The sequence below is a fragment of the Pleurodeles waltl genome, chromosome 5 (genome assembly GCF_031143425.1).
Source record: "Pleurodeles waltl isolate 20211129_DDA chromosome 5, aPleWal1.hap1.20221129, whole genome shotgun sequence".
Classification (NCBI taxonomy): Eukaryota; Metazoa; Chordata; class Amphibia; order Caudata; family Salamandridae; genus Pleurodeles; species Pleurodeles waltl.
Window position 1 is genome coordinate 250,982,600 of NC_090444.1, and position 27,403 is coordinate 251,010,002.

At 45.0% G+C, this 27,403-nt stretch overlaps 1 protein-coding gene across 2 annotated transcripts in view; it reads right to left on the bottom strand.

The window, feature by feature from the left end:
* Window positions 1-27,403, bottom strand: part of HAAO (3-hydroxyanthranilate 3,4-dioxygenase) — a 704,001-nt gene that overhangs the window by 94,037 nt on the left and 582,561 nt on the right. For both annotated transcript variants that reach the window (XM_069236711.1, XM_069236712.1), the window contains exons 7-8: window positions 24,203-24,348; window positions 16,902-16,970 (exon numbers count right to left, since the gene is read on the bottom strand). In XM_069236711.1, the coding sequence (XP_069092812.1) occupies window positions 16,902-16,970; window positions 24,203-24,348 (215 nt within the window). The remainder of the gene's footprint in view (window positions 1-16,901; window positions 16,971-24,202; window positions 24,349-27,403) is intronic.

Here is a 27,403-nt window from a genome sequence, read left to right on the forward strand (position 1 = left end):
AGCCCGATGATGAAGCATGTCGCCAATTGGTGAGTGAGGGCTCTTGTTCCGTACATTCGCACTCTCAGGGACCTTCCCCTTCTCTCTCTTTTCCTAGTTCTATCCAGGGATCTATCCTTTTATCTCCCAGTGGAACTGTGTATTCTTTGTATTGTAACTTCTGGGAAGCCTGGGATCAAGGCAAGCAGGTTGAGCCTTCCTTCTTCAGACCTGCCGTTCTCCTTCTGGATAATCCACAGGTCTAAGATTGATCTGATGAGATGTTCGGAAGGTGTCACTTTTATTCCAGTGCCAGTCTGTGGGCAGGGAATGTCCCTTTTGTCTAACCTTTCCTCTTTCCAGATTTTGCGTCAGACTGTCAAGGGTAACAAAGAGCAAGTAGGCCTAGGCACGAGCTACATTTGACAGTGGGAGGGCAGGCAGCCTTTAGAAGTCAGGAATGAAGTGGGTACAACCTTTAAAGCTGAGGCAGTCTGAGTGGAAACCCCCCAGGACATCCTGTTCAGGAAAGGAACACTCTAGTCCACACCCAAGGTTTTTTGCCCCCATGTTTGGAATGAATACACAAAACACACAAGAGAGCCATTCACAATCAAGTGACCCTTGACACAGGCAGAAAGGCAAATTTGGCTTAGGCAGAAAAATTGTAACTTTCTAAAAGTAGCACTTTCAGAATAATAACTAAAAATCCAACTTTACAGTTGAATAAGGTTTTAAATTACAATTCAACTGCATGGAAGAAGCAAGTCTCTATCTGTTCCAATACTGAAGTTATCACTTAAGTGTATTAAGGTAACCCGTTGTTAGTCGATAGTAGAGATAGCTTTATAACAGTGGAACAGGATTTTAGGAGTTTTTCACTTTCAGGACATGTAAAACATAAGTACATATGTACTACTTTTTAAAAATCATGCACCCCGCCCTATGAGCCTTTAGGACCAATCTTAGGGCTTACTTATCAGTAATAAAAAGGAAGATTTAGGTCTGGCAAAAGGTTTATTTTGACAGGTTGAAATGGCAGTTTAAAACTGCACTATAACCTGCAGGGGCAGGCCTGAGACATGTTTTACAGTGTTACTTTAGTGGGTGGCACAATGAGTGTTTCAGTCCACTAGCAACATTTAAATTACAGGTCCTGCATACATGTAGCACCATTTACTAGGGACTCATAAATAAATCAAATGTATCAATCACATGAATATCAATTTTACCATACCAGCAGGTGAAAAGTGCGCAGAGTCCTAAAAGTCAACAAAAACAGGTTCAGCAAAAGAAGGCAAAAATCTGGGGTGACCATGCAGAAAGAGCCAGTCCAACACTGGTGTAAAGAAAGATTGTTTTTGCTTGATAATTGCTTATCTTGCAAGAGCCTAACCAGGCAGAACCTACCACTCCTGTCAAGGGTGGGTGATTACATGTACTGTATAACCTGGGCTCACCCTTAGGTAGCTGGCACGGACCAATCAGACGTATCACGGAGGCAATATGTACAGCAAAAACACAGCACTTCCCGCCACAACCACGCTGCGAGGCACAAAAGAGACCACACACAGCGCATGTATATATTGATTGTATTCAACACACACCTTGCCAACACAGCACATGTATAATGTAACTTTGGGCCCATGCCCCTCAATTGCAATGGAAGTCACGATAAGAGGCCCAGCTATGTTAACCTCCCTGGTGCGGGTCACGACCAGTGGCCAACGCCAGGGAGGGTTTTTTAAAATGTATAACCCCCTTGTGAGACTCAGAAGAGCTTCTGTGTCTCCCTCTGAGCCACCTACCCGCCCCTCTGTGCCATCAGCGTGCCGCACGGTGTGCTGACATCACATTTTATTTTCCCCACTGGAGCAGCAGGTAAGGTCACTTTCTGTTCCGATGGGGAAAACTGGCCCGAAAGGGCCTCCCCAGCCATCAGGAAGACATTGTTCGAAAGGGGAGACTCTCCCCTGTCAAACAAGGCCTTCCTGAAATGGTTTTCTGGCCATGGATCATGGCCACTAGACACCAGGGATTAAAATTGTGGTGGTCCGCCCCCTCTGTAAATGGGCCACACACCCCCGGGGGCATATATAAGAAAAAAAAAGTTAGTTTACCCCGGGGGGGGGGGGGGGACGTGATCCTCCCTTCCCTCCCCGGGGTACAAAATATATATATATATATATATATATATATATATATATATATATATATATATATATATATGACAGGGATTCGCCCATGAGCAGGGCTGAACCCCTGTGGGGACAATTTTTTTTTCAATACGATTTTGTTTCACCATTACTGAGAGCCAAGTGGGATTATCGCACCACGGAGTGTCTCTCCTGGATATAGATATTTATTTTAAAGATAGGTTTCCCAGCTGTATACTTAGTTATCGATTATTCTTCTCCCCGTACTCCGCGTTTAGGGAACGCATGAGGATTCCTTCATTAGACGATGTTATGGAATGTTTTGTACTTATTAGAGATTTTACAAAGTTTTACTAGGACTGGTTTCTTATAAGACTTATTTTGAATCAAGCCCTGATGAAGTCCGTGAGAATATTCTCTCATAGGACGAAACACGTGTTGTCTAAGCACAAACTGCCCCAAATAGCCAGTAAAGGGCTCAGCACTAGAGGGGGGAGGCCCAGCAGCTAAGGGGTTAAACACTACTACTGTATGTACACATGGGGAAAATAGTGAATTCCCTCCCCACATAAGGTGCCAAATGTTGTCAGCACGAGACCCACTTTAGAATTCCCCACAATCAGTGTAACACATAAATTGAGGGTGCACACCCATTCCCAACGTTAGCAGCAAAATGCACCTACAAGGTTTACAACACTTTTGCGTAGCACTGCAGCTGAAGCTGCACTAGTAAGACGTAATGCCAACTGCAAGAACTCCCTACTAGGATAAACGTGGCCAGCAGCCCCATGGTACTGCCTTCGCATTCACTTGCACTCACTCCAGCACATCCACTCTGCACCAGCGTGCAGCTGAAACCCGTGCAGTGGCACAGGTTTCAGCTGGTGCATGCACACACTCACTTGTATGCACTTGCTTCCGGCACCCTAATATCTGTATAGTGGATGTTGGATGGCACTGTGTTTGCAAGCACCCTGGGTCTCCGACTGCCCCTAATCCACCAACCTGCTTCAGCTATCCCGCCCCTCCACGGACCAAAGATTGCATCAACCTTTACATGGTTATTGGACAGCTCACTGCTAAGTCCAAAGTCTCAGGGTTCTGGGGTCAAAGTGGGGGAAAGGAAAGACAACAGCCTGTCAACAATTAAGGGGAGATGGTTGGCCTCTCCACAGGAGGTTCACTCAGCAGTCTCAAGAACACAGGTGGAGGGTCATTGGGGCCACCATTAGACACCAAGGTGCCTAGCCAGACAGTTCAATGTTAAAAAATAGTTACCAATTTCAGCATCTCTGGAACGGAGAGGCACTGCCGGGCTTGTTGACGTGGGACACCCTCAACGCTTCCAGTTGCACGTGACAAGTTACTAGGCACGCACCACCTGTACCAGGAGATGCCGCGTCTGGGGCACGAAGACTCAAGTGACCCCAGGCAGTTACAATTTCATGTGAAAAGTGCTGTACTTCCACAAAAGGGAGGCACAACCTCAGGGGTCTGCAGATCTAAGTCACCCTGACTGTATGATCAATCACAAGCCAATTCCCAAGATGATACCTCCTGGGACTGAGGCACCCATCTGGTGCATGATGACTTGGACCGCACCAGACTGTCCTGAACTCTCCCACAAAGGATGTATATCCTGCAACTCTCTGGGAGACACAAAATCTAGCACAAAATGACTTGATTCACACTAAACCATCTGGTCACACTCAGAACTTGGTTTCTGTACCTCTCTGAAATGAGGCACACTGTCTAGTACATGATGACTTGTAGTCACACCAGACTCCCCGATCACACACTTTGACGCAAGTTCAGTCGTGCCACACGAGGCCCAGTACAGCATAACTCAGGCTGCACTCCCACCTCAGAGAGTTGCAACCAATGGACAGGTGTCAACCTCAGGGCAGTGCGCGCTCTACGGGCGACTGGAATGTAAAAACCCAGCACTTATGAGATAACATAATTCATGCATTATGTTGATATGCTGTTGTTTAACCTTTTGCATTGCAGAGTTTAATCCTGAAGACTTACATTCAAGGTGCTTGTAAATACTGTTCATTTGCAATGTATTGCTGCAGGCTTTCAGAGTGTGTCAGGGTGTGGCCCCTTTCCATGGCCTTCTAGAAGCTTTCTCTGCAGCATGACTGGGTGTGGTTTGTGGGCTGGGCCAGACTCTATATAAGGGAGCCAGCCCAGCTCCACGTGCTCACTATTCAGAGGTCCCGGTGCAGAGCAGCAGCAATTTCCTGAGCTCCTGTTACCTACCTACCGCCTACCTTGATCTTCCAGGCCTTTGCCCTTCATTGTATTGGTGATCCTTGATCAGAGCGGTAAGACAGAGGTCGGGCTGGGCCCCCGATCCCATTTGCGAAGGCATTAGAGTTTTTGGGCCTAGATTTCATGTTGGAAGATTTTTCCTTGTGTGTGTGAATGTGCTCGTGGTTTTCTGGCATTTACATGTTGATATTCGAATCGGCAAGATGCGCGATTCATTCTTGGCATTTAACTTATGGGATTCGGGTCTGCAACAGTGTGCGCAACCAATGTTCCCTCTAATTTTTTTCCACAGTGTGCGTCAGTGTGCGCTGCAGCCAAGGATACGTGCGCCAAGAAATTGACCATTCATGCGCGCGCAGCGCATAACTAGCCAAGATCTTTGGCATTAGCCTCTCCACACCACTAAAGCAAAAAAGGGATATCACTGCTCCATGCAATAGGGCATCAAGGCAGTTTTGTGACCTGGTTGCACACCCCAAGGACATGACCTGTTAAGTGCCACCTACACCCCAGTTAGAGAAAACAGAGAAACACTCCCCGCGGCCTTTAAACGCTGTTTTCATTGACTTCAATCCAGATTCAAATATGAGCATTTTCTGCAATAGGAGAGCACGACTATCGCTCCAAAAGGCTTATTTGAGCTGAGAAAGTGATAATGCATATAAACAACTATGAAGTATGACAATGATGGAAAAGTTGATTACAGCACATTTCCTACTGTTCTGAAGCATTTCCTAGCTCATTAACCATTAATTTTCAACATAAATATCACTTGCTCGCTTGTATGCTAAAGTACGCCAAATGATGTTTAAAACACTCCCCGTGGCATTTAAACGCTGTTTTCATTCACTTCAATCCCGATTCAAATATGAGCATTATCTGCCTTAGGGGAGCACGTATATCGCTCTAAAAGGCTTATTTATTTACGTGCGCGCTTGCCGAAGGGGCCTGCGCGATGGGGGAAGGAAACGTGCGCGCGCGCCTTACAGGGAACATTGTGCGCAACCATTTCCAGACATTTGCATATTGACATTCGAATCAGCAAGATGCGCGATTCATTCCTTGCATTTAACTCTTGATACTCATTGTACGCTACCATTTCTTGGCATTTAAATGGTTGCATTTGAATCGGCAAGACGCGCGATTCATTCCTTGCATTTAACTCTTGATACTCATTGTGCGCTACCATTTCTTGGCATTTACATAGTGGCATTCGAATCGGCAAGACGCGCGATTCATTCCGTGTATTTAACTCTTGATACTCATTGTGCGCTACCATTTCTTGGCATTTACATGGTGACACTCGAATCGGCAAGACGCGCGATTCATTCCTTGCATTTAAATCTTCATAATCATTGTGCGCGACCATTTCTTGGCATTTACATGGTGGCATTCGAATCGGCAAGACGCACGATTCATTCCTTGCATTAAAACTTTGATAATCATTGTGCGCGACCATTTCTTGGCATTTACATGGTAGCATTCGCATCAACGGCAAGACGCACGATTCATTCCTTGCATTAAAACTTTGTATAATCATTATGCACGACCATTTCTTGGCATTTACATGGTGGCATTCGAATCGACAAGACATGCGATTCATTCCTTGCATTAAAACTTTGATAATCATTATGTGCGACCATTTCTTGGAATTTACATGGTCGTATTCGATTCGGCAAGACACATGATTCATTCCCCCATTTAAATCCTGATGTTTTAAATCGCTTGCAGAGTGCGCAATCATTTCATGGTATTTACATATCCTTGTTGAAATCGGCAGTGTGCGCAATTCATTTCCCGCATTTAAAACTAGGTGTTAAAATTCAAGATGTTACATTATATGTGCATATTAAGTCCTTAATAGAATTCCTATTGTGTTCCAGGAAATGTTCAGATTACTTTTTGTCCTCATGTAAAAAGACCATGTTTGTTCTGAAAACACAATTCTAGAAGGTTCTTATATTCCTAGGCAATGTGTAACATTTCATGAAAAGTTTCATTGAGAAGTTGTATTAATCATTATTGATTCCTTCCCAGGTACCCAGACGTCTTGAGGCCTAGTTATTAGTCCTTTCTTAAGTTATCCATGGTTACTGTATGACAATGCTTAGAATCATAGTCTAGTGAAAATAAATGTGATATAATCTTGATATTGTGTGGTTTAACCTTTTGCTTCCTACAGGTCTCCTTCCCAGCTGTTCCCATCCTAATCCCCTTTTCCCCCGCTTGGACTCTCTCAGGCTCTGTGATTTCATCTATCAGTGTCTATGAGCTGTCTAGGGGTGGACATGTTGGGAACGTGCGCAGACCCCGAGGATCTGGTCTCCCTGACAACTGGGCACTCAACCTAATGAGTATGCAGCCGAGGCTCACACAAGAGAAATGCAACACACTCGATAATAGCAGGCCCTGCAGGGTCCTGCACTGGGTTATCCTGTTCAACCCCATCAACAAGATGCTTCGGCGTGAACTGGTCCCCATGATGAAGGGCCACTCAAGTGCAGGCAGTCCTTGGCAAGCTCTGCACCAGGCAATTCTGGTCTCCAGACACAATACTTAGGCCATGCTAATGCGGCTGCTGCCAGGTGAAGCCCAGCATACGATGTAGATCCAGCAGAGGGCACCATTCTCCAGATATTATCGGTCATCAAAGTCCCTCTCAGGAGATTTTTAATGTCACTGAGACCTCCTCAGAGAACAGGGGGCCAGCCGACCTGGCCCTGGAGAGTTACCCTTCGGGATGCTACACAGCAGCAGGCAATCAGCCCCAAGCCAGTCTCTAAGCAGAAAGGGAGCACGGATCTTCTCCTCAGACAGTTATCCTTCTGGGCACAACAGATTCCCTTGCCAGTGTGCCCATGCGGTCCAACAGCACTGGTCCTACTTCGCCGTAAAGGTTACTTTACCTTGCAGACATTGAGTACCCCTAGTTATACTAGTTGGATCCTTTGAAGGTGGGGGTGGTTCAAAGGCTTCACAGTTCAACCACAGATGTCTTCTCAAAATTGCATCCCTGTCTGCTCTGAGGCTCTGTAATACAGATATTTATCTTTGGTGGGGCATGCTCTTGCTCTAAGGCCAAGGTTCCAAAACCTCTCCCCCAATCTATCTATCCAGGCCCCAAATGGCAGGATCTGTCATTCTGGATGCCTACGTTTTATAGTGGTCATCTGGGGAATGCACAGATGTGCGCTACCCCCATGATCCGTAGAATGAAGAAAAATTTATAGGACATCCAGAACCACTTCACAACCTAGAAATGCCCACTTCCCCAAAGTGGTATTTCTAGGGCATCAATGAAAAAAACACCTTTACCAATGGAAGGGGTTGGTGATCCTGAGTCCAACAATACTAAACATCATGAGGCTGCTCCTCTGCAATCCACCATTGCAGCCACTTAATAAGACTCATTCTCCCATGTTACCTTATGGGTAGAGCAGGTAGTGTGAACACACATGAGTGTTTGGCACTCCTTGGGCACATATGCCCTGGTGCACACCCATGGCCGCCGGGGCACGTGAGCCATTTCTCTTAAAGCCACCACAAAAGTGCACATGCGCCAATACTGGCCTGCACTATCAGGCTCAGTTCCTATAATAATGTACTTGTGCACAAATGTGCACACCCTGGCAAGCAATGCCAGCTCCACTACCTATATATAGGAAAACCCCCAGGGTGCAAGCTGCACTCCCATACTTATTGTGACTCACAAATGGCAAAACCCCTGTGCAAGTATGCACATAATGGCATTTTGTGTCAGTATCATTTAAGTGTATGAAGCCCTGATGCAAACAGGCACCTCGAGGCCAGCTAAGCCATGCCCCCCATACATGTGAACTCGCAAGTGCACATGAGCACGGAGAGACCCTCCCCCGGGGCCTGGCTCACTATATGATTTGGAACCCCTTGACAAGGGTGTCCCTATTGGCAAGCTGTGGCAGGCGCAGCATATATGAAATGCCCATTGTGTAAGTGTGCACCCACTGGCCTGGTATGCCAAACTCACTACCTCTGGAGGCCCCACGGCCCCAGTGCACACCCTGGACCCTGCCATGGAAGGACCCATAGATGCTGGTCAGCGCCACCTCCCCTCCAGGGCAGGACATGCACGCACCCTTCCCTCTGCCCATACAGAGGGACAGTTTCCTTGGCACAGGGCCACTAGTAGAGGACCGTCCGACCCTTAAGGATATGACCGACCCCACCTTTAGGTGTGGGACACCCACACAGAGGTGCTCCTCTGCCCGGACAGGGTACCCATTTGTATATCCGTCCTGCCCTCTGCCTACCACCAGCCCCACCATCTGGCCCCTCCCAGAAAGGTGCAAGGCAGCTCAGAGTAGGACCCCGCATCAGGACTGCCACCCTGAGCATAGGCGCACTAGCTCCCTTGCCGACCTATTCCATCGGCTTAGAACATGGTTAGCGGGGTCTTCTGGGGGGGGCACACCCAGTGCACGTCCCCTAGTAGCCAGGACCATAGCCACCCCAGGTATATGTTATACCTGTTTCACAGGGCCCTCCTGGATACAGCACCCCAACCACGTCCTTATCTGCCCTTTTCTATCATAGGAAGGATGGGCGCACCCACTTTCCCACTGCCAGACAGTGGGGAAGTGCCCAACGTCCTAAGGTCACGCACTGAGAGTCAGCAAAGACTGGGAGAAAAAAGGAAAACATTTCAGGAAAGTTCCCTCAGCAGAGCCATGTCCAACACCTTGGTATTACAGATTTCAGTGGGATGGACTGTTGGATGAAGGGCATTAAAATCATGCATATTTCAGCTTATTTGACAGTGGGAAAGTTGCAAGATGCAGAACGAAGTTGAAAATGATAGGCTTAGCCAAGCGTCCACAGGGTGGGGCACATTTCCTTCGGCTCCTACCCAGCAAGCTGCTATCCCCGCTCATCCAAGGTTCCACTGTCTCCCACTGTGCAGGGTGGACAAAGGTCGAAAAAGATGGGCCCACATGAGTTACAGAAGGTTTGAGTCCAAAGAAGAAACTTACTCTATCCTCAGATCTTGGTGCTCCATTGACACTTGTGGTAAGCACAGAGCTTCCTCCCGCCTTCACCTTACACCTTCCTAACTCTGTGGTGAGTTTGGAAAAAATGGGACAGTGGGTTGATTGTAGCATAGCCCCAGGCATTGCTAGGCTAAAACCTAAAGGCCCATATTTATGAAAAATGATGCAAAACTGCACTAAGGCAGTTTTGCGTCATTTTTCTTAACACCGGCTAACGCCATTCCTTGGAGCCATCTTAGCGTCATATTTATTAAATGACACAAGATGGAGCTAAGGAATGGCTAGCATCTGAAAAAAAGAAAGGGAAAATTGCGCTTGTGGGTCTGAAATGACATTAGGCTGGTTAGCAGCAAAAAATATGCTGCTAACCAGCCTAGCGTAATTTTATAACGTCCAAGCAGCCCAGAAATTACTCCTAAGTGTAGATGGGAGTCATTACCACCACCCCAATGCCCAACACAGGGGATTAGTGTCCCCTGGGCAAGAACAACATACCCTGTGCCAGGCAGGGGGCCCAATGTAAGGGGCCTGCAATGGTACTTTAAAAAAAAAAAAAACTATGCTTACGTCAACCTACCTGGGATGGGGCCCCCCTCCTGTAGTGTCCTTGTGGTGTTCCTGGGGCTTGGGGTGGGCATCTTTGTGCCCATTCCATGGTGTCCCACCATAGAAATGGGCCTACCTGCACCCTAATGCCTGGTCTGACCCAGGTGTTAAATAATGGCGCTAAGTGGGCTTAGCACAATTATTAAGGTCTACCTCCTCCTTGTGCGTTGTTTATGTGCCTGGAGATAAATATGGCGATTAAGGGTTAGTGTTGTATTTAGGACGGGAACACCTACCTTGCATCTCACTGACACAAGGTGGTTTTGCGCATCCCAAAAATGGCGCTAACTCCATTATTTTGATGCTAGAAGGTCTAGTGTCAAAATATAAATATGGAGCTAAGTTAGTGTTATTTTAGTGCCAACTTTTATGATGCTAAAGCAACGCTAACCATCCATAAATATGGGCCTAAATGTCCAGGACAAAATTTAGTACTGATACTGCAGCGCATCACAATTGGGGAGGGATTGAATTGTTGCAGATCTTGGAGGCAAAGGCTCAGACTTTGCTGACTGCATGATCTGTTTGTTGACTTGTGCAACCATCTTCATGCATGCGTGCCAGCCATCACACAGATGTCATTCACTTGCTCAGACTGCTGCTTGAACCCTCTGCCTCAGAAGAGAGGAACAGTATTTCTTCATAATACTAATAGGGAATAATAGCTTGTTATTCACTATTAGTATGATTTTTTAAAAAGTAACAGAATACAAGGAAGGTGGAGCTCCGATGCCCAGATGAGTGAGCCACTCTTTTTTTTTGAGCACTACTCTCCTGCTTTTTACAGCTAGCATGGAAAAATTATCAATGCTTTTAACTGAAACTGGAAAGGTTAGAAAATAAAATTTTGCTTGATTAGTATGTGTTAAAACAAATGATGGACTAGCCAAAACGTTTTTATTTTTTATTTTGCTTCAAATACATTTTTAACCAAAAAGTAGTTTATTGGTGAAGAAAGAAAAACGCAAGTAATCTGCAGAAGCCCGCTTGCATTTGACACAAATCTGCAATAATTGTGCTTCAGAAAGGTGTTAATACTCTTAGCCAAATAGTTACTGGTCAAGTTGAGAATGCTGGAGCATTGTTAAAATGTCCAAGAACACAAGTTTTCCTAACTTAGATGATCATCTGCGTACTTGCAGGTAAAGTTCATAGGCAAAGAATGAAAAACATGAAAATTAAATACAAATAAATATGAAAAGGAAAGATATTTTGTTTCAGCAAAAAGTACTTTCTATCTGTTATGTCAAGCACTGATTGGCTACTCAATTCTGGAAGGCTAGAGGAACTCTATATTTCTGGACCAATCACAGCAATATTTTGCCAACATTATTTTGCTGATCCTTCTGGCAAGGTCAAGTGCATCTTCTTGGTCCACCCCAAATGGCCAAAGCTGAATAAGCTGTATTTGTATAGCCCTTTGTTTCAAGGTGCTTGAACAATTCTCTTGAAGGTTATTTCAGGAGGCCAGGAGAAGAAGACATTCTATTTTGGAAATGGAGTTCCTACGACAGGATGGATAATGCCTGCAACCAACATCGTTCAGTAAGAATGCTCAGGGGATGGCATTATTTAAGAACTGTGAGTACCTCAACACATTCCACAAGCTGGATGCCAGAAACATCATGTAATCCACAATTTATTAAACTGAAGGGGATAAGCCCTCTTTGGTTAAGGATCTGATTTTTCTTCTCCTGAAGCTACCCTACCACCTTTATTCAAACATGGGAAATCTTGAGATGAGACCCTCTGACGCCCTATGGCTAAGCTGCCCAGTGAAGGATAATGCACCTCTGTAGTTCTGAAGGTTTCTCCTGGCAAGGATCTTCCAAAATGATCTTTCTTATCGAATTCAGTACCCATAATCATACGTACCCTTGCTGGCGCGGCCTCAGAGGTCTTCTCCCCACCTCACGTTCAGAAACTACAAGTGCACTAGAGAGACACCATCACTATTCTCACCAATAGCGGTCGAGTAAATGTTTGGACTTGGCAAAGAGTGTACTAGTCAGAATCATTCAATCACAAATCAATAACATAAAACCATAAACAATGTTATACACTATAAACAATTTGACTCTAAATCAAACTGCACATTGAATATGTTTCAAAGCTTTAATACAATCCCAAAATGAATGTCACATATATGGTGCGCAAAACTAAGAGATAAACATACATAAAAACAATAACTGTCCAAACCGTCTGAAAAGATTTAACCTACTGAAAATCAATACTGCTAAGCATTCCAAAAGAATAACATAAATCAACAAAACTACAACATGCACATTCATTTCCGATTTTAAAGCAGATGATGATAACATCAATAAATCATCAAAATACTATTCTTAACAATACATTTCAAAGCTGGGCCATCCTTATCTCTAACACAAATTAGGACTTGCATGTGTGGGAAAGGACTAACGTGGGCATAAGCAAAAGAAAGACAAAAATAATTTGGAAAAATCATCTAACTATGGTAACTCACTATAAAAAATGCTGGTGCAAATACCAAAGCTAAAGAAAATGGACAAGGAACCACATTTAGTTATACCTCTCCTCATGGGACAGCAGACAGTGATACTTCATCAGCAAGAGCAGTCACTTTCGATGTTAGTTGACAGCAGCATCAGGACAGTGCAGAACACTGGCTGCACATTGGACAAGTCAGCAGTTCAGAATTTGTTAGGCATATTAGTACTGAACAGCATAAACAAATGGGGCAATTAAGACTAAGAGGAAATTCATTAGAAGCTTTGAAAGGTACAGAAAGTTACAGCAACAGACTTCAAGCAGGAGTAGATTCGCACAAACTAACTCCAACACGAACTAACTCCAGTTTCCAAAATACCTCACTAATTAAAACAACCACAGTCCTCTTGATTGGACCTTCAAGGGGGCTCATTTCAGGTATCAGATTCAGTGTTCAGTGGTTGTCAATGGCACCATCAAATGTGCAACTATTCCGGATTTTTTCAGCAAAGGTGCATTGTCATTTCAATGATTTCAAACAGTTTCACCAAAATATTGAATTTTCTAATTATTTGTTACTTCAAATCCTTTCTCACGACACACAATATAAACTAAGTCCCTTTCACATAGGAATCAGGAATTTCCTGTTTTGTTCGACAACTAGAACAAATATTGGTACATAATTAATTCTGCCACATGTTCTTTGCCTTCAATACAATAGGACATTCCACATCACATTAGAAACCTAGGAAAAATAATTCAGATCAGAGGGAACAGAAAAAACAAGTGATTTTCCATTACTGCTACAAAAATAAACCTTTCAGGCCTAGTCAATCTAAAAAAGCCTAAATGCATATTATTACAATTAATACATTAATAAACCCATTGCACACCTTACAATTCAATTCAAATCTGCAAAGCAAATTAATATAATGCAAACGTTATTTACGACACATTAGAACAGTTTTAAATGTGCTTTGTTTTCTGCACACATGTAATTAATAAATTCACGCAATCAATATAAGTATAATTAATTCATATTCATTTAATATTTCAATTCCAATATTCACCTTAACAAGAACACTCTTTAAGTTAACTTATTTTAGTTTTTCAGTTAATATGAATGCAAAACATCTTCCATGTTAAAACGTAGTGTTTAATACAAATGTCGGCCACACGGTCCACCATGTTCTAAATGTGCACACTTTGTATCTGCATGTTAATTTCTCTGTTAGACTTTCAAATGAAGGTTAATTAATCACCATATGACAACTTCTATGCCACTAATGTATTAATAAAATTTGATCTCTATCACACTTCCTCAGAGTAGGAAAAAATGTACTTTTTTAAATTATACCTGCATCTTATGAATGCATACTTGACTTTTCCTACCTCGTTCTAGTATCTAGATGTCAAGTGAACCTATAGGTGATCCTTAGAACATGATTCCAAAAGACACACACAATCACAAAACTCATAGCTCTCACATGCCTCCTGCAAAGCATGCAAATATTCACGTTCTAACCTGTTCACAGATTGAGGGAAGTGTGGGCTAGGTGTACCAGAACCAGTGGTGGCTGGCAGTTTTAGGAGGGCGGGAAGTACACTCACAGTTTCACACACACGCATGCACGCACACACATCCATTAACAACACTCATCAACATTCAAACATACACACACGCACCAAACATTCATTTAAAAAGATCACACATGCTTACCTTCAGCCTCGGAGGTCCAAGGAGGGTTGGGACTGCTGCCTTCCCTCAAAGAGGGAAGGCAGCAGTCCCAGCCTTGTCACACAGTGGGATGGGGTCAGTGAGACTGCTGACCCCACCCCACTCTGTGAAGAAGTGTCACTGATTGACACTCGCCCTGGGCGCTTCAGGATTTAAACCTGAAGCGCCCAGGTCGATGTCAATGGGTGACACTTTCCTCGTCACCTGGGGAAGAGCCTCGAGGCACCTTTGCTGAGCCGAGGAGGACACGCCCATAGGAGCTGTGACCTCTTCAGCCCAGCAAAGTTCCGCTCAGGCAGCCAGGAATCTGGGCAAATCGCGAATGTCTGCTCCTGGCTGCCTGACCTGGACATGAAGATTGTAAGTCAGGCTGACCTTTGCTCAGCCTGACAGACACTTTTCATGAGGGGCAAAAGGTGGTGGGTGTGGTCCCTCCGCCCTAAAGGACGGGCTACGCCTGACCAGAACCTAGTGAGGTAAATGTTTTTGAAGGATAGAACCAAACATAGCACAGATGCGTTCAAAGACTTTGGTCTGAACTAATGTAACTCAGGAAAGTATAACAATAAATGATGTAATCACCAAACCAATGACAAATGGATGTACCACGTTGTGCCAAAAATAGTTTCCCAGTATGAGTTGGTCTTGTCCCAGGTGGACAGGAGTGGTAGAATACAGAAAATAAGTTTTGTGGTAGCTGCTTTTGGGCAGATACAACTCATCAAATTGTTTTCCCTTAAGAAATCCACCACTGCAGCATCTAAGTGGTTGAATGCCCCAGATTAAGCTTTTTTTTTAAATTAATTTTCTGTTTCTGACAGCTGCATATTGTAATAATGATGTATTTATATATTACGGGCCTGACAATTGGGGATAATGAGCATTCCACACAAGAGGTGAAAATTCTTCCCTCCGCACACTAGTTACAAGTTGGTGGGGTTCTGTTTACAATAGTAGATGGAGAAGAAGAAATCTTACAGCAGTACTCTTTTTATTCTTACATCGAGGCACAGTGGTGAAACAACAGGAATCAGGTGAAGCTAAATTTACAACATCAGCATCACTGGCAGGGGAGGCTAGCAAGGGCATAATCTATACTGTAGTAATCACAAATATCCATCAGATTATAAGGACATGGCGGGCCTGAATCGCCAAGCTATTCTCATCTGTTAACATATGGTTATGGACAAAAATGCCCCCATGTATGCCTGCAGATATCCTCAAAAGGACATGTATCAGGAAAAAGCATACATGTTTTTACTGTTCCATAAGTGTATGCTAACACTTCATACAATTGTGCAGTAGTAAACCCCATACAAGGTGTGCAAAGTGGATGGTTCAAGGCGTGGTTTGCCTTGAGAATTTATGAATGTCCGCAAACATGTGGTTTGTGGGCATTCACAAAATCCTTTATATCCCTTTGCCACTCTGGAAATGCCAAGAGATCTTCTCCAGCAAAGGGCCTCTACAGATCCGCTTACATGATAGGAATGTGACAGGAACAGACTCAAATCTGGTGGGGCATCTGGGATGGGTTACACCACCAAAAATGCTTTACCCACTGCCAAAAAAGAAAAGAGAAGGCATACATGTGCAGTTCCATAACAGGTTGCTTTTCCTTAATGAAGGGTTGTACTTTGCATACATCACTGGGGAGAGAGCAAATTGGACTAATACTTAGCATTGCTATCACTTCACCTGCAAACCTGTGAATGATGCAGCTTTCGAAGTATACTAAAGGAAATGTAACTGAATTCGCAAAATCTATAAATCTCCCCTTGCATAGAAGTATGTGGAAGGATGTCAATGTATGAGTTTTTTTCTTAAATTCAGCACTGTGTCTTTAAGGCACTAGAGTGAAATACGTGAGTGTCACAAATTTATTATAGAATAAGTATTGCGCCATACCGTTTATTACTGATTGTTATATTATGGTTATGTATATCCTGAAACACTTTTGTAAGTAGTAGACTGGATTTCTCTTGATTACTTGTCCAGTCTTACTGAAACTTAAATTTTCATTCAATTTCAGAAAATCTAATTTTCAGTTCTGCCATTCCAATACAGAAGCATGTTACTTGGGAAAATAGAATAACATGATATGATTTCTTTGTGTATGGGTCTGGTTTGAGGTAACTTGTACAGGAATGGACCACATTCGTGGTCTATGTGTTACTGTCCTTTTGGGGCACATTATGGGCCTGATTCACAAAGGTAAAATTACACTCTTGTGTAAGTTTACAGTTTGCTATTCACAAAAGTATTTTGTTAGTAGTATCTTTACTACTTCTGGGTCTCCGCACATAAAATAATAGGACTGCCCTATCCTTTTGTGTGCTGAGACTCCACAGTCATAAAGATACTATTAGTAAAATACTTATGTGAATAGCAAACAATTGTAAACTTACACAAAAGTGAAAGTTTATCTTTGTGAATCAATCCTTATCTTTTTACTAACCAGTCTTAGTAACTCCATTTTGATGATGTATCCAGAAACCAACCCCTCTTCAGCTTACAGAGATGGAAATATGTTTCAAAGGCTCTGTTGTTGGTGCTACAGACTCACCATCAGAAACAAACAAATCAATTAAACCAAAGTGTTGACTTTACATATTGACTTTTCTTTGAGAACGGTTACGTGTTACATACCAACTGCCATATCCATATGTCCACTTCTGTGTTGACTCCATCGCTTACTCCTGGTCCATAGACCACAGCCTGGAACAGAACATCCCATTTTAAATATCTTCAATATAGAAATATTTACTATAATTTGAATGCCCATTAATCTACTGTCATCGAGCAACCTCCAAGGTAACAAAGAAAGAAAAATCCACTGTACAACTTCCTTCAGTTTACCCAATCCCACTGTCTTTTTAATCTCCTTTCACAAGCACCCTCTTCCCCTATTTGTTACTTTGGGGCTGATTCACAAAGGTAGATATTCACATATTTATATATATTAATTTTAAAACAAGAATTACAAAAATGATGCACAGTCACTATAATTTTTTTGCTATTTAGTAAGCTGGTTAATTGTTATAAATGTAATTAATTTAAAACTTTTATTTTATTAAGTGTTTAAAAGTTCCAATTATTTTTTATTAATATAATTAATATTTTAAAAAAACAGTACTTACCTATATATATATATATACATATATATATGTATAGTATCCCTTAAAATATACATAAAATTAAATGTTGAAATAATGTATTTAACTTTCGTTCATTTGTCGTATCTGTTAAATTCGTTTCCTTCATTGTTTTCTATGGGAGTGCATTGCAGTACTAGTGGTTGGCTACTTGTGGTGCCTGACTCACTCGAGGGCTTGGCTGGAGCACATTTAAACCTGTTTTAAAGGTGTAGTAACTTTAGAAGTGTATTGTATCAATTACAAATGTTGTACTCTTTTGTGGGTGTGTTTTGAATTAGTTTGTCCCTCCCAAATCCCTCTTTAAAAATTTCCCATTTTCTCACCATTTTCCTACCCATCCCACATTTACTACTAAATAATGCACTTTTTAGGTGCAGTCATCTCTGCCACTGTGGCCAAGATATCTGCACAGACAAAAACAGGAGAGGCAGGGGCTAAGGACTTCAGCTGTAGTTTTGTGAACTATGTGTTTTATGTATGTATTATGTGAGCAATAGTGAACAAGATACTTACCTTCGGTAACAATTTATCTGGTAGAGACATATTCTGGTTGGAGATTCCTTACCTCTGAATTTCCGCAGGTTTCAGACTGGATCCGGAGATTTTTTCTTCGAGTAGTACCCTTGCGCGTTGTCAGGTGGTGTCGGCCGACTCCGCGTCCATAGCTGGCGTCATGGTGGCCGTGATGACGTCGGGGTCGAATATAGGTGCCGCCTCGGCACAGTGACATCAGTTTCTTTTCACGACTTTCCACGCCAAAATGCAGAGCCATGAAGAACACTGAAATGGTGCACCAAACCAAAGCCCCTTAAAGGGGAATCCCTGTCCCTAGAAATCAGTTCGCAAACGTTGAGGATGGGTGGGTCGGTAAGGAATCTGCAACTAGGATATGTCTCCACCAGATAAATCGTTATCAAAGGTAAGTAACTTGTTCATCTGATAGAGACTTCTAGTTGCAGATTCCTTACCTTAGAATAGATACCCAACCAATGCCATCTTCAGAGGTTTTGCTGCAAACCAAAATCATACTAAAATGTCCTGCAGGACCGAACGACCAAAGTAGCCATCTCTGCGGACCTGACTGTCCGGGCAGTAATGTTTAGTAAATGTGTGCTATGATGCTCACGTTGCTGCCTGGCAGATGTCCAGGACAGGAACTCTGCGTGCTAATGCTGTGGAAGCAGCAGTTGCTCTGGTTGAGTGAGCACCCAATCCTTCTGGAGGTTGCTTCTGTGCCAAAGCGTTGCACATTTTGATGCAGAGAAGCACCCATCGAGAGATGGCACGCTTCTGCACTGCCTTCCCTTTCTGTGCACCCACATACCCAACAAAGAGTTGATCATCCACCTGGAACTCTTTAGTGAGATTAAGATAGAACGCCAATGCTCTTTTTGGGTCCAGATGGTGGAGTCCCTCCTCCTCGTGACAAGGATGTGGGGGTGCGTAAAAAGTAGGCAAAGTTATAGATTGGCCTACATGAAAAGGTAAGACAACTTTGGGAAGGAAGGAAGCCCTAGTGCATAGCACTACTTTGTCAGGATGTACAGACAAGAATGGAGGCTTGGAAGAAAGAGCCTGAAGCTCACTCACATTGAGAGCAGAAGTGATATCCACCAGGAAGACAGTCTTGAGGATAAGGAGCCGCAAGGGACAATTGGAGCACACATCAAGTAAGAGCAGACATGATTGAGATCCCACTGAGGCATGATAAATGGAGTTTTAGGATACAATTGGGTTAGACCTTTAAGACATCTACGTACAATAGGGGATTTGAAAAGAGAAGGTTCATCTGGCAATCTGAGAAAAGCCAAGATAGCTGATAAGCAACCTTTAAGAGTGCCCAAAGCAGAACCATGACAGGGTAGTGAAAGAATGAATAAGAGAACCTCAGAAAGATGGGCAGAGAGAGGATCAACTGACTTGTCCATGCGCCATCCCACAAATTTGTGCCACCGACAGGCATATACCGTTTTGGTGGAGGAACACCTGGCTGCCAAGATAACATCGCAGATTTTGAGCGGAAGGTCAAAAGCTGTCAACTGCCGTCGCTCAATCTCCAGACAAGAATGCAGTAACTGGACAGGTTCGGGTGAAGAACTGTCCCCTGCTGTGACAGAACATCCTCCGGTAGAGGCAGTCTGATTGGAGGATCTGTGGCCATGCTGTGTAGCTCTGGGTACCAAACTCTTCATGCCCAGTCTGCAGCCACAAGAATTAATTGAGCCCGATCATTCTTGGTCATCTTGAGAACTCTGGGCAGAAGTGGTATTGGCGGAAAGGCGTATAGGAGGCCTGAGCGTCACTCAAGACAAAAGGCGTTGCCAAGGTAGAATCGCCTTGGAAACTCCAACGTGCAAAACTGCAGATATTTTGCGTTCTCTGCGGAGGTGAACAGATCTAACCATAGCTCTCCCCACAGTTGAAAGAGACCTTGCGCAACCTCCGGATGGAGACGCCATCAGTGATCGACTGCATTGACGGCTGAGTTAGTCTGCTCTGGCATTCAGAAAGCCTGCCAGATGTCCAAAGGCAAAGAGCCTCTTGACAAAGGGTCCACAACACCACCCCACCCTGTTTGGTGCAGTACCACATGGCGGTGGTGTTGTCGGTGAATACTTGCACCACTTCCCCTTTGTGAGAGGGGAAGAATGCTTTCAATGCAAGTCGAATTGCCCGGAACTCCAAAAGACTGATGTAGAGTTCAGACTCCGCCGGAGACCAGAGGCTCCTGATCTCTGCCTCTCCCATGTGGCCGCCCCATCCTAGAAGTGACGCATGTGTCACAACTGTGAGATCTGGTTTGGGAAGGGAGAGGTATCTGCTGTTGACCCAATCCTGATTCGAAAGCCACCACTTTCGTAGTCCTCCCCGGAGATCTGGACCTGGCAAGATTCCCCTGGTGCTGTGCCCATTGGAACTTCAGGTCCCACTGAAGTTCCCGCATTTGCCATCTGGCATTTGGTACTAATAGGATGCAGAAGGCCATGAGGCCCAGCAGCCTCAGAGTCATTCTCACAGAACCCCGGGATAGAGGCTGAAACATCAGAATCATAGCCCAAATATCCCATACTCGCTGACTGGAATATGGGGCCAAATCTGTGCCGTAACCAGAACAGCTCCAATGAAAGGGAGCGTCTGAGAGGGAGTCAGGTGTGACTTCAGCATGTTTATAGTAAACACTAGCGAATGCAGGAGGTTTTCCGTAGTCTGAAGGTAGGAGACGACTTTCTGGGGTGTGTCTGCCTTCAAAAGCCAGTCGTCAAGGTAGGTAAAGACTGAAACCCCTGACCTGCGCAGATGAGCTGTGACCACAGCCATTAGTTTTGTGAACACCCGAGGGGCACTGGTAAGGCCTAAGGGGAGCATGGTAAACTGAAAGTGCTTGTGACCTACCATGAATCATAGGAACGTCTGTGGGCAGGCAAGAGTGGGATATGAAAATAAGTGTCTTGCAAGTCCAACGCCACCATCCAGTCTCCTGGGTCCATGGCAGAAGGGACCTCAGCCAAGGTGAGCATTTTGAACTTCTCCTTCCTGAGGAAGAGATTGAGGGTTCTGAGGTCGAGGACAGGACGCAGGCCTTTGTCCTTCTTGGGCACCAGAAAGAAGCGGGAATAGCAACCACAGCCTAAGTCTGGTGCAGGAACCCTCTCTATGGCCCCTTTGGAAAAAAGAGCTGTAACCTCCTTGCGGAGAAGTGCCAAATAATCCTCTGTCAGAGGGCCAAATGATGGAGCAATTGCCGGAGGGAAGGTCTCGAATGGGAGGGAGTAGCCCCTTCGGACAATCTGCAAAACCCACCTATCCATCATGATGGATTCCCAGTGGGGCAGATGATGGCTTATCCTGCCACCAACTGGTCTGAGGTGGGAGGACGGACTAGGAAGGTTTGGCGGCTGCAGCCTGGGTGGGGGTGGGCTGGGCAGACCTCTGGTTCCCTGTTCAACGAGCCTGAGGGATTCCACATCTCTGGCCATGCAGGGGCTGTACAGCATGTCTGGCACAGTGGCAAGGGAGGGGATGCGACAGGGAGCCCCTTCTGTGTCCACAAAAGGGGCAAAAGGCAGACTGCTGTGGGTGAGGGGCCATGGAAAGTCCAAGGGATTGAGCCATAGCCGGGGAGTCCTTGAATCTCTCCAGTGCAAAGTCTGCCTTATCTCCGAAGAGATGCGAGGCATCAAAGGGAATGTCCATGAGGGTCTGTTGGACATCCCCAGAAAAAGGTGCTGCCCCGAAGGGACCCCCTCCGAACCCGCAGGCCCCTAAGTTGCCGCAGAGGGGTCGGACTGCCCAAATATGAGGCACATGGCCTCATAAAATTCTTTTAGTTGGGAAGGGGTCCCTCTGGCTCCTGGAAATTATGGAGGCGCGGAGCGGACCCAAAAGCAGGCTCTGCGGAGGGAGACCTTCCTCTCAAGCAAGACCGGGAACAATGCAGAGTCGAGCGCCGGGCCACCATGAGCTTTAAGGACCGCTCCCTAAAAGCTTTGGGGTGCATGGCCCAGCACACGGAGCACGACTTCCGGTCATGGTCGCGCTCCAGACACCACAAACAGACCCGATGCAGATCCGTCACTGACATCATTTGGCGACAATCCTCGCAAGGCTTGAACCCGGTCTTCGGGGACATCCCAGACACACCAAAAGTCACCAGAAAATTTGACAAAAGTGTTGAGGCAGGTCAAAAAGTGACCAGGGTAGCTCTTCTCCGTATCAGCAAGTGGTGCAGAAAGAAAAAAACTGGCGTCGCCGAGGTGGCGCCTATATTCGACCCCAATGTCATCATGATGACCACGATGCCAACGACAGACGCGGAGTCGACCAACGCCACCTGAAGGCACACAAGGGTACTGCTTGAAGAAAAAATCTCCGGATCCAGTCTGACGCATGGGGACATTCTAATGTAAGGAATCTGCAACTAAAAGTCTCCATCAGTTACTGTAATACTCTTTGTCTACCAGAAAATGCAGTTTTGAATCAGGCCCATGGTACTAAAGTTTCCATTATATAATGCTCTCATATACATCATTTTCCACTAAGCAATCTAACTGATCATTGTAACTAATTAATTTATGCTTTGTGTGTCAGGAGAACATTGAAACTATTTTTCTTTTTCTTTGGAACCTTTGAAAAGCAGAAAAGAAGCCATACTTTTCACTTCCCTATTGTGCAAGTTAGTGACAGTTTCCATACACATGGTTTGAATAAGAAAACAGTAACATGATGCAAAACATTATGGAGAACAGAAAAATGCATCCAGGTCACTATTTGCCTCAAGATAGATGGTGTCAGTGATGGACTAACACATAAATATACCCAGAAAACTTGGAAATTCAGACCTGTGCCTTGCTGCTTACCATGTTGATAAAGGAGATCAAGTCCCTCTTGGAAGGGAGAAGCACCATGGAGGTCTTCATCTATCCTGAGCCACACTTTCTTCACTAACAAATGAACCGACAGGGCTAACTGCTGGCCTGTGACACAACTTTCTGATGCAAGAACCATACTGCCTTACAAAGATCTGCAAAGCAGCAGGGATCACAACATGTAAATCACAGTTGTTACTGCTACATAGAGGTTTACTTGATCTTTGAACATTCTCTGCCAGCTCTTAGTCACTAGCATCACAAGAAGACGTAGAGAAGAGATGGTGCCCGCATCAACAGGCTTTACAAAGCAGGAGGGTCACAGGGGCTCCTGCCATGCCCCGTGGCTGACTCTGCACAGAGGAGCAGCGGAGCAGCATTGTGTACGTCTTGCAAAATGGCCGGTAGGTGGTGAACACTGTGGCAAACTCAGCGAAATGGTGTTGTGCGGTGCGGGTAGTGGCAGCACTGAAGCGGGGTTGAGGCGCCCTTCGGACAGCTGATATCGGAGTACATCGGAGTACGAGCACTTCAGGGGAGGGCACCCTCAGAGCATCGACCATCTGACAGAGAGCTGCACCGGTGGACATTGACGGCTTTACCTGATCCTCCTACAAACTGCCCGTCATGTTCCAGGGAGGATTTGAGGCGAGGCCACAGGGAAGCGTCAACATCAAATCTGGGCCAGAGGTAACATTATTGCTTCCCGACTGTAGTGCAGTACTCGGTAAGTGGTACGCACACTCATTTAAGGCTTGACAGGGAAGGAGACAGAAAGCTTTGCCTTCCTTCCTCTTTATGCTGCGCTCCCACTGTTTTTTCGCTGTCCTCTGTTCACTGCCACCACTTGCGAAGCTCATGTATACCACAGTGTAGGCGATAGTAGCAATCGCCCTGATAATCTGACAACTGCTGACATACCAAATTACTGTATGCTTGCCTCAGGATTTTCAGCACTTCATCACACAGCCTGGAGGAGTTTTATATAAAATAGGAGCTACACACTACCATCCTTCTTGTATCAACAGATGCTTCTCCTCCCCCTTCTGATGCCTCTAGTACCCAATCCCTGACCTGCAAGAAGTTTACCAAGCTTTTGGAGGCTGCACTGAAGGAGCCAGCTTGAATAGCAGTGGCGAGATGGCAGAAAGCAGAAGGCACCATCTAATTAAAGGGTTCAGCAAGTCTCCAGTTCTTTATCATCTTCAGCACCCTCAAACTTCACCGAGTGCAGACGTAAAGATGCTACTCGTAAATGCCCTTTGTGAATTCACAAAGTCGTAAACTTGGAACGTCTAAGTTTACCTTCGTGAATCGGTCCCCATGTCTTCAAATAAAAACCAGTCATGGGGAAATAAATTCACGCTGCAATATTTAGGAAGCATGCTTTTGATAAGCCTAGGAAATAAAACAAACACTTTCATACCTCAGTTTCAACGTTGCTTCCAAATATACTTAAGGACTTCTTTTGAAGTAACTCTTGTCGATGACTATCTAGCCAGCTCTTGAATGAAAATGGTGCCATGACTTTTGTGGTATTGAATGGGAAAGGGTCCTCCTTTAAAAGTTCTTCTGCAATGAAACAAGAAAAGCATCATGTCCATACTACATTAGTATAATACTATAATTCACAAGTACTTCTGTATTAGTGTGCACGGTGCATACTCTTTCACATCTGTAATATTAGGCCAACTATCAATGAACAGACACATTTTCCAGTGTAAAATTGCTCCATAAGCGTCTGGTTACTGGTTTAAGTTGTTTGAAGATTAGAGCGGAAAGGTATATCGAGTCCCACTCTTCAGAGGCCAAATTCTAGTAGAATACCTAGGCCCATATTTATAAATTTTTTGTGCCGTATTTGCGTCATATTTTTACGTAAAATCGGCGCAAACTTAAAAAATACAATTGTAGTTTGTAAGATTGCGCCGTTTTTGCGTCAAAAAGTGGTGCAAATGCGGCGCTAAAAAAGTATAAATATGGGCCATAGTGTCAAGCAAAACCCTGAAGATATCTTATAACTCATGTCATTAAAAATAACAATTCATTGAAAAAATTGATATCTAATGGCATTAACTATGTTCAATTCCTAATCTAAAAAAATCAAACATATACTACACCAATTAAGAAGGTGTGCACCAAATGGCGTTTCATTTGTGGCATTTGAGAGTCAGGTCAATTGGTTGTGGTGAAAAGCCTTTTCATGTATTCTATTCCAGGAGTCAGAACCCCCTTTCAGAGGGCCACAGGAATTCCTGAGCCCAAAGGGGTGGTTGAGGCCCTTTATTCCTGATGTCCTGGGGCTCTGAAACTGGGTCAAGTACCCCCTAACCATTGTCCAAAGTGTCTCAGAGAGGAGGCAGGTGTCGGGTGAGAACAGACTCACAACTCAAAATGCAACCTGCAATCCCTGTACATGATTGTCCAGTCAAATACTTGCTTTTATGTAAAAAGGAGTATTTACCTACTAGCACAAAGTAAAACAGGCCACACTGCAAACAGTATACACAGCCTTCTTGAGGCAAGCCCACTAGTGTTACCAGGGTTAACTTCCCGGTCTAATTTTCCAGTTTATTGCTGATGGTTATTCCTCAGTCACATTTGGCAACATACAAGCTAGGTCCGCTAAGGTGTTCAAATCTCAGAAGTTCTATGTGGGCTCTTTAGTAAGATCCCCAAAAACATGTGCTGGAGAGCATCTCTGACAGCAAGCTAAGTAGGGCCTGGCGGCCCATAGGTCAATCGTAACTGCTCTACAGAGTCTCTCGACATCCTGGCTGTGCCTAGATAGCAGCAAGCTGTGATCATGGTTGCTGCCATCCTCAGTGCTCCTGCGATGCTGTAAGTCTCTCTTGGCATCCAGGGTCAGTTCTCTGATACTATCGGATAGGAAAGTTGAAGTTGTTGCTTTCACTTTCCATGGGTCATGGCCCGTGGAATCTATCATGATGCATGTGGGGACAGGGTGACAGCCCTCTTCCTCAGTCACGGGGTACAGAGGGCTTCAAGGTGCTTGGTCCTCATCTATGAGTTTTTTGGGCTGGTTGGGAGCATCTGAGCTGGCAACGTCATCAGCAGACTAAGCCAGTAGATCTGCTTTTTTTTTTATTTTATTTTTTGAATTTTGTAGGAATCAGTTATAAGATAGTAACAAGACAATATGTATTCGGAAATCATATACATAATGCAGCTGTTCAACTTCCGGAACACACAAGGAAGGGATAGAACACAGGAGAAAAAAAGAGGAGGGGAAAGGCCAAGATGGAATGGAACTGGAGAAAAGGGAAGAACTCGCCACTCAGCATAGTCAATATCTTACACAATCATTAAGGCACCCACACCTCTCTTGACGGGGGACAAGAGCTGCATCCCTCCTTGTCAGGGCTGTTCAAAAGGTCACTGTGTGGGTAGGAATGTGTAGGCGCACTCTGAAGTACTTGGGAATGTCGGGGAGCTGCCAAATCTGCAGGCTCAGTGTCACTGAGTCTGAGATAGATCACCAAGGGGGGCCCTTTTGTCTTTCGGTTCCAAGCGGGTGGGCACCATTTCTCAATATGCGTGAAGCAGCTCCAAACAGGACCAACATCCCGAAGCCCCTTATCCCTGCTGTGTGCCTGCCATCTGCCCTTGTGCACCACCACCATGCGCTTAGTCAGCAGCAGCAGCATCGCCGTCAGCCTCCGTGAGGACTTCTTAAACATAGCCCAATAATGAGACACATGGGGAGCGCTCTAGGTGGTGGCCAGTGATAGTTGCTATGTCGTCATGTACCGCCACCCAAACATCCTGCACCACGGGACAGTCCCAGGCAAGGTGCAGGAAGTCAGCCCACAGCATAGCGCACAATGCACATCCGCCACAAGCCTCATCCTCATCAGCCGCGCCGGTGTGTGGTATATTCTGTGGAAGTATTTAAAGTGTATCAGGCACAAACTATAGTTTGGGGATAAGGCCTTGGACTGGGAGCAACAAAAAGTCCACTGCACTCCACTAATCACTACATTGTGGTCATCCAACCAGACCTGGCGGGCAGAAGGCGAGCAGACCGTGGCAGTCGCCTTCATGCCAGCATAGATGTGCATGATCAGCTTGTGGGGGGAAGGGTTAGTAAGCATTTCCTTGAACACCTCAAACGTTGTGGGGGGGGGGGTGGCTGCTGGGAACATGTCTTGGAGGCCACCCAGGAGCGCACATAGCTGATAATAGGTCATGACGTCTAAAAGTGAGGCAGCAGTGTCCTGAAATACCAGTAGGGGAGCAACAAAGCTGCCTTCTGGATATGCTGCACCAAAGGAAGTCAGCTGCAGCAAGTGGCATCAGCAGCTGTCCCGGAATCAGAGCTGATGGGGCACGCAGGTAGTCAATGAGTGCCCTTCTCCACAGCTCTTTCCAAGCCCACACCGTGCAGGCCATATCACACTTGAATGATGGGGCCATAAAGAGCCATCTGCTAAAGGCACGGGCCACTTGGTTGTTCTACGGTGCTGTGTGAGGGGCTGATATTGGACGGACTGTAGCCAGTAGTAGGCAAAATGCACCTCGGTGCTGCAAAAGTATAAGCCCATATCAGGTGCTCCCAGCCCTCCCTGCTCACAAGGGATCACCAGTACCTCCCAGGCTACTCATG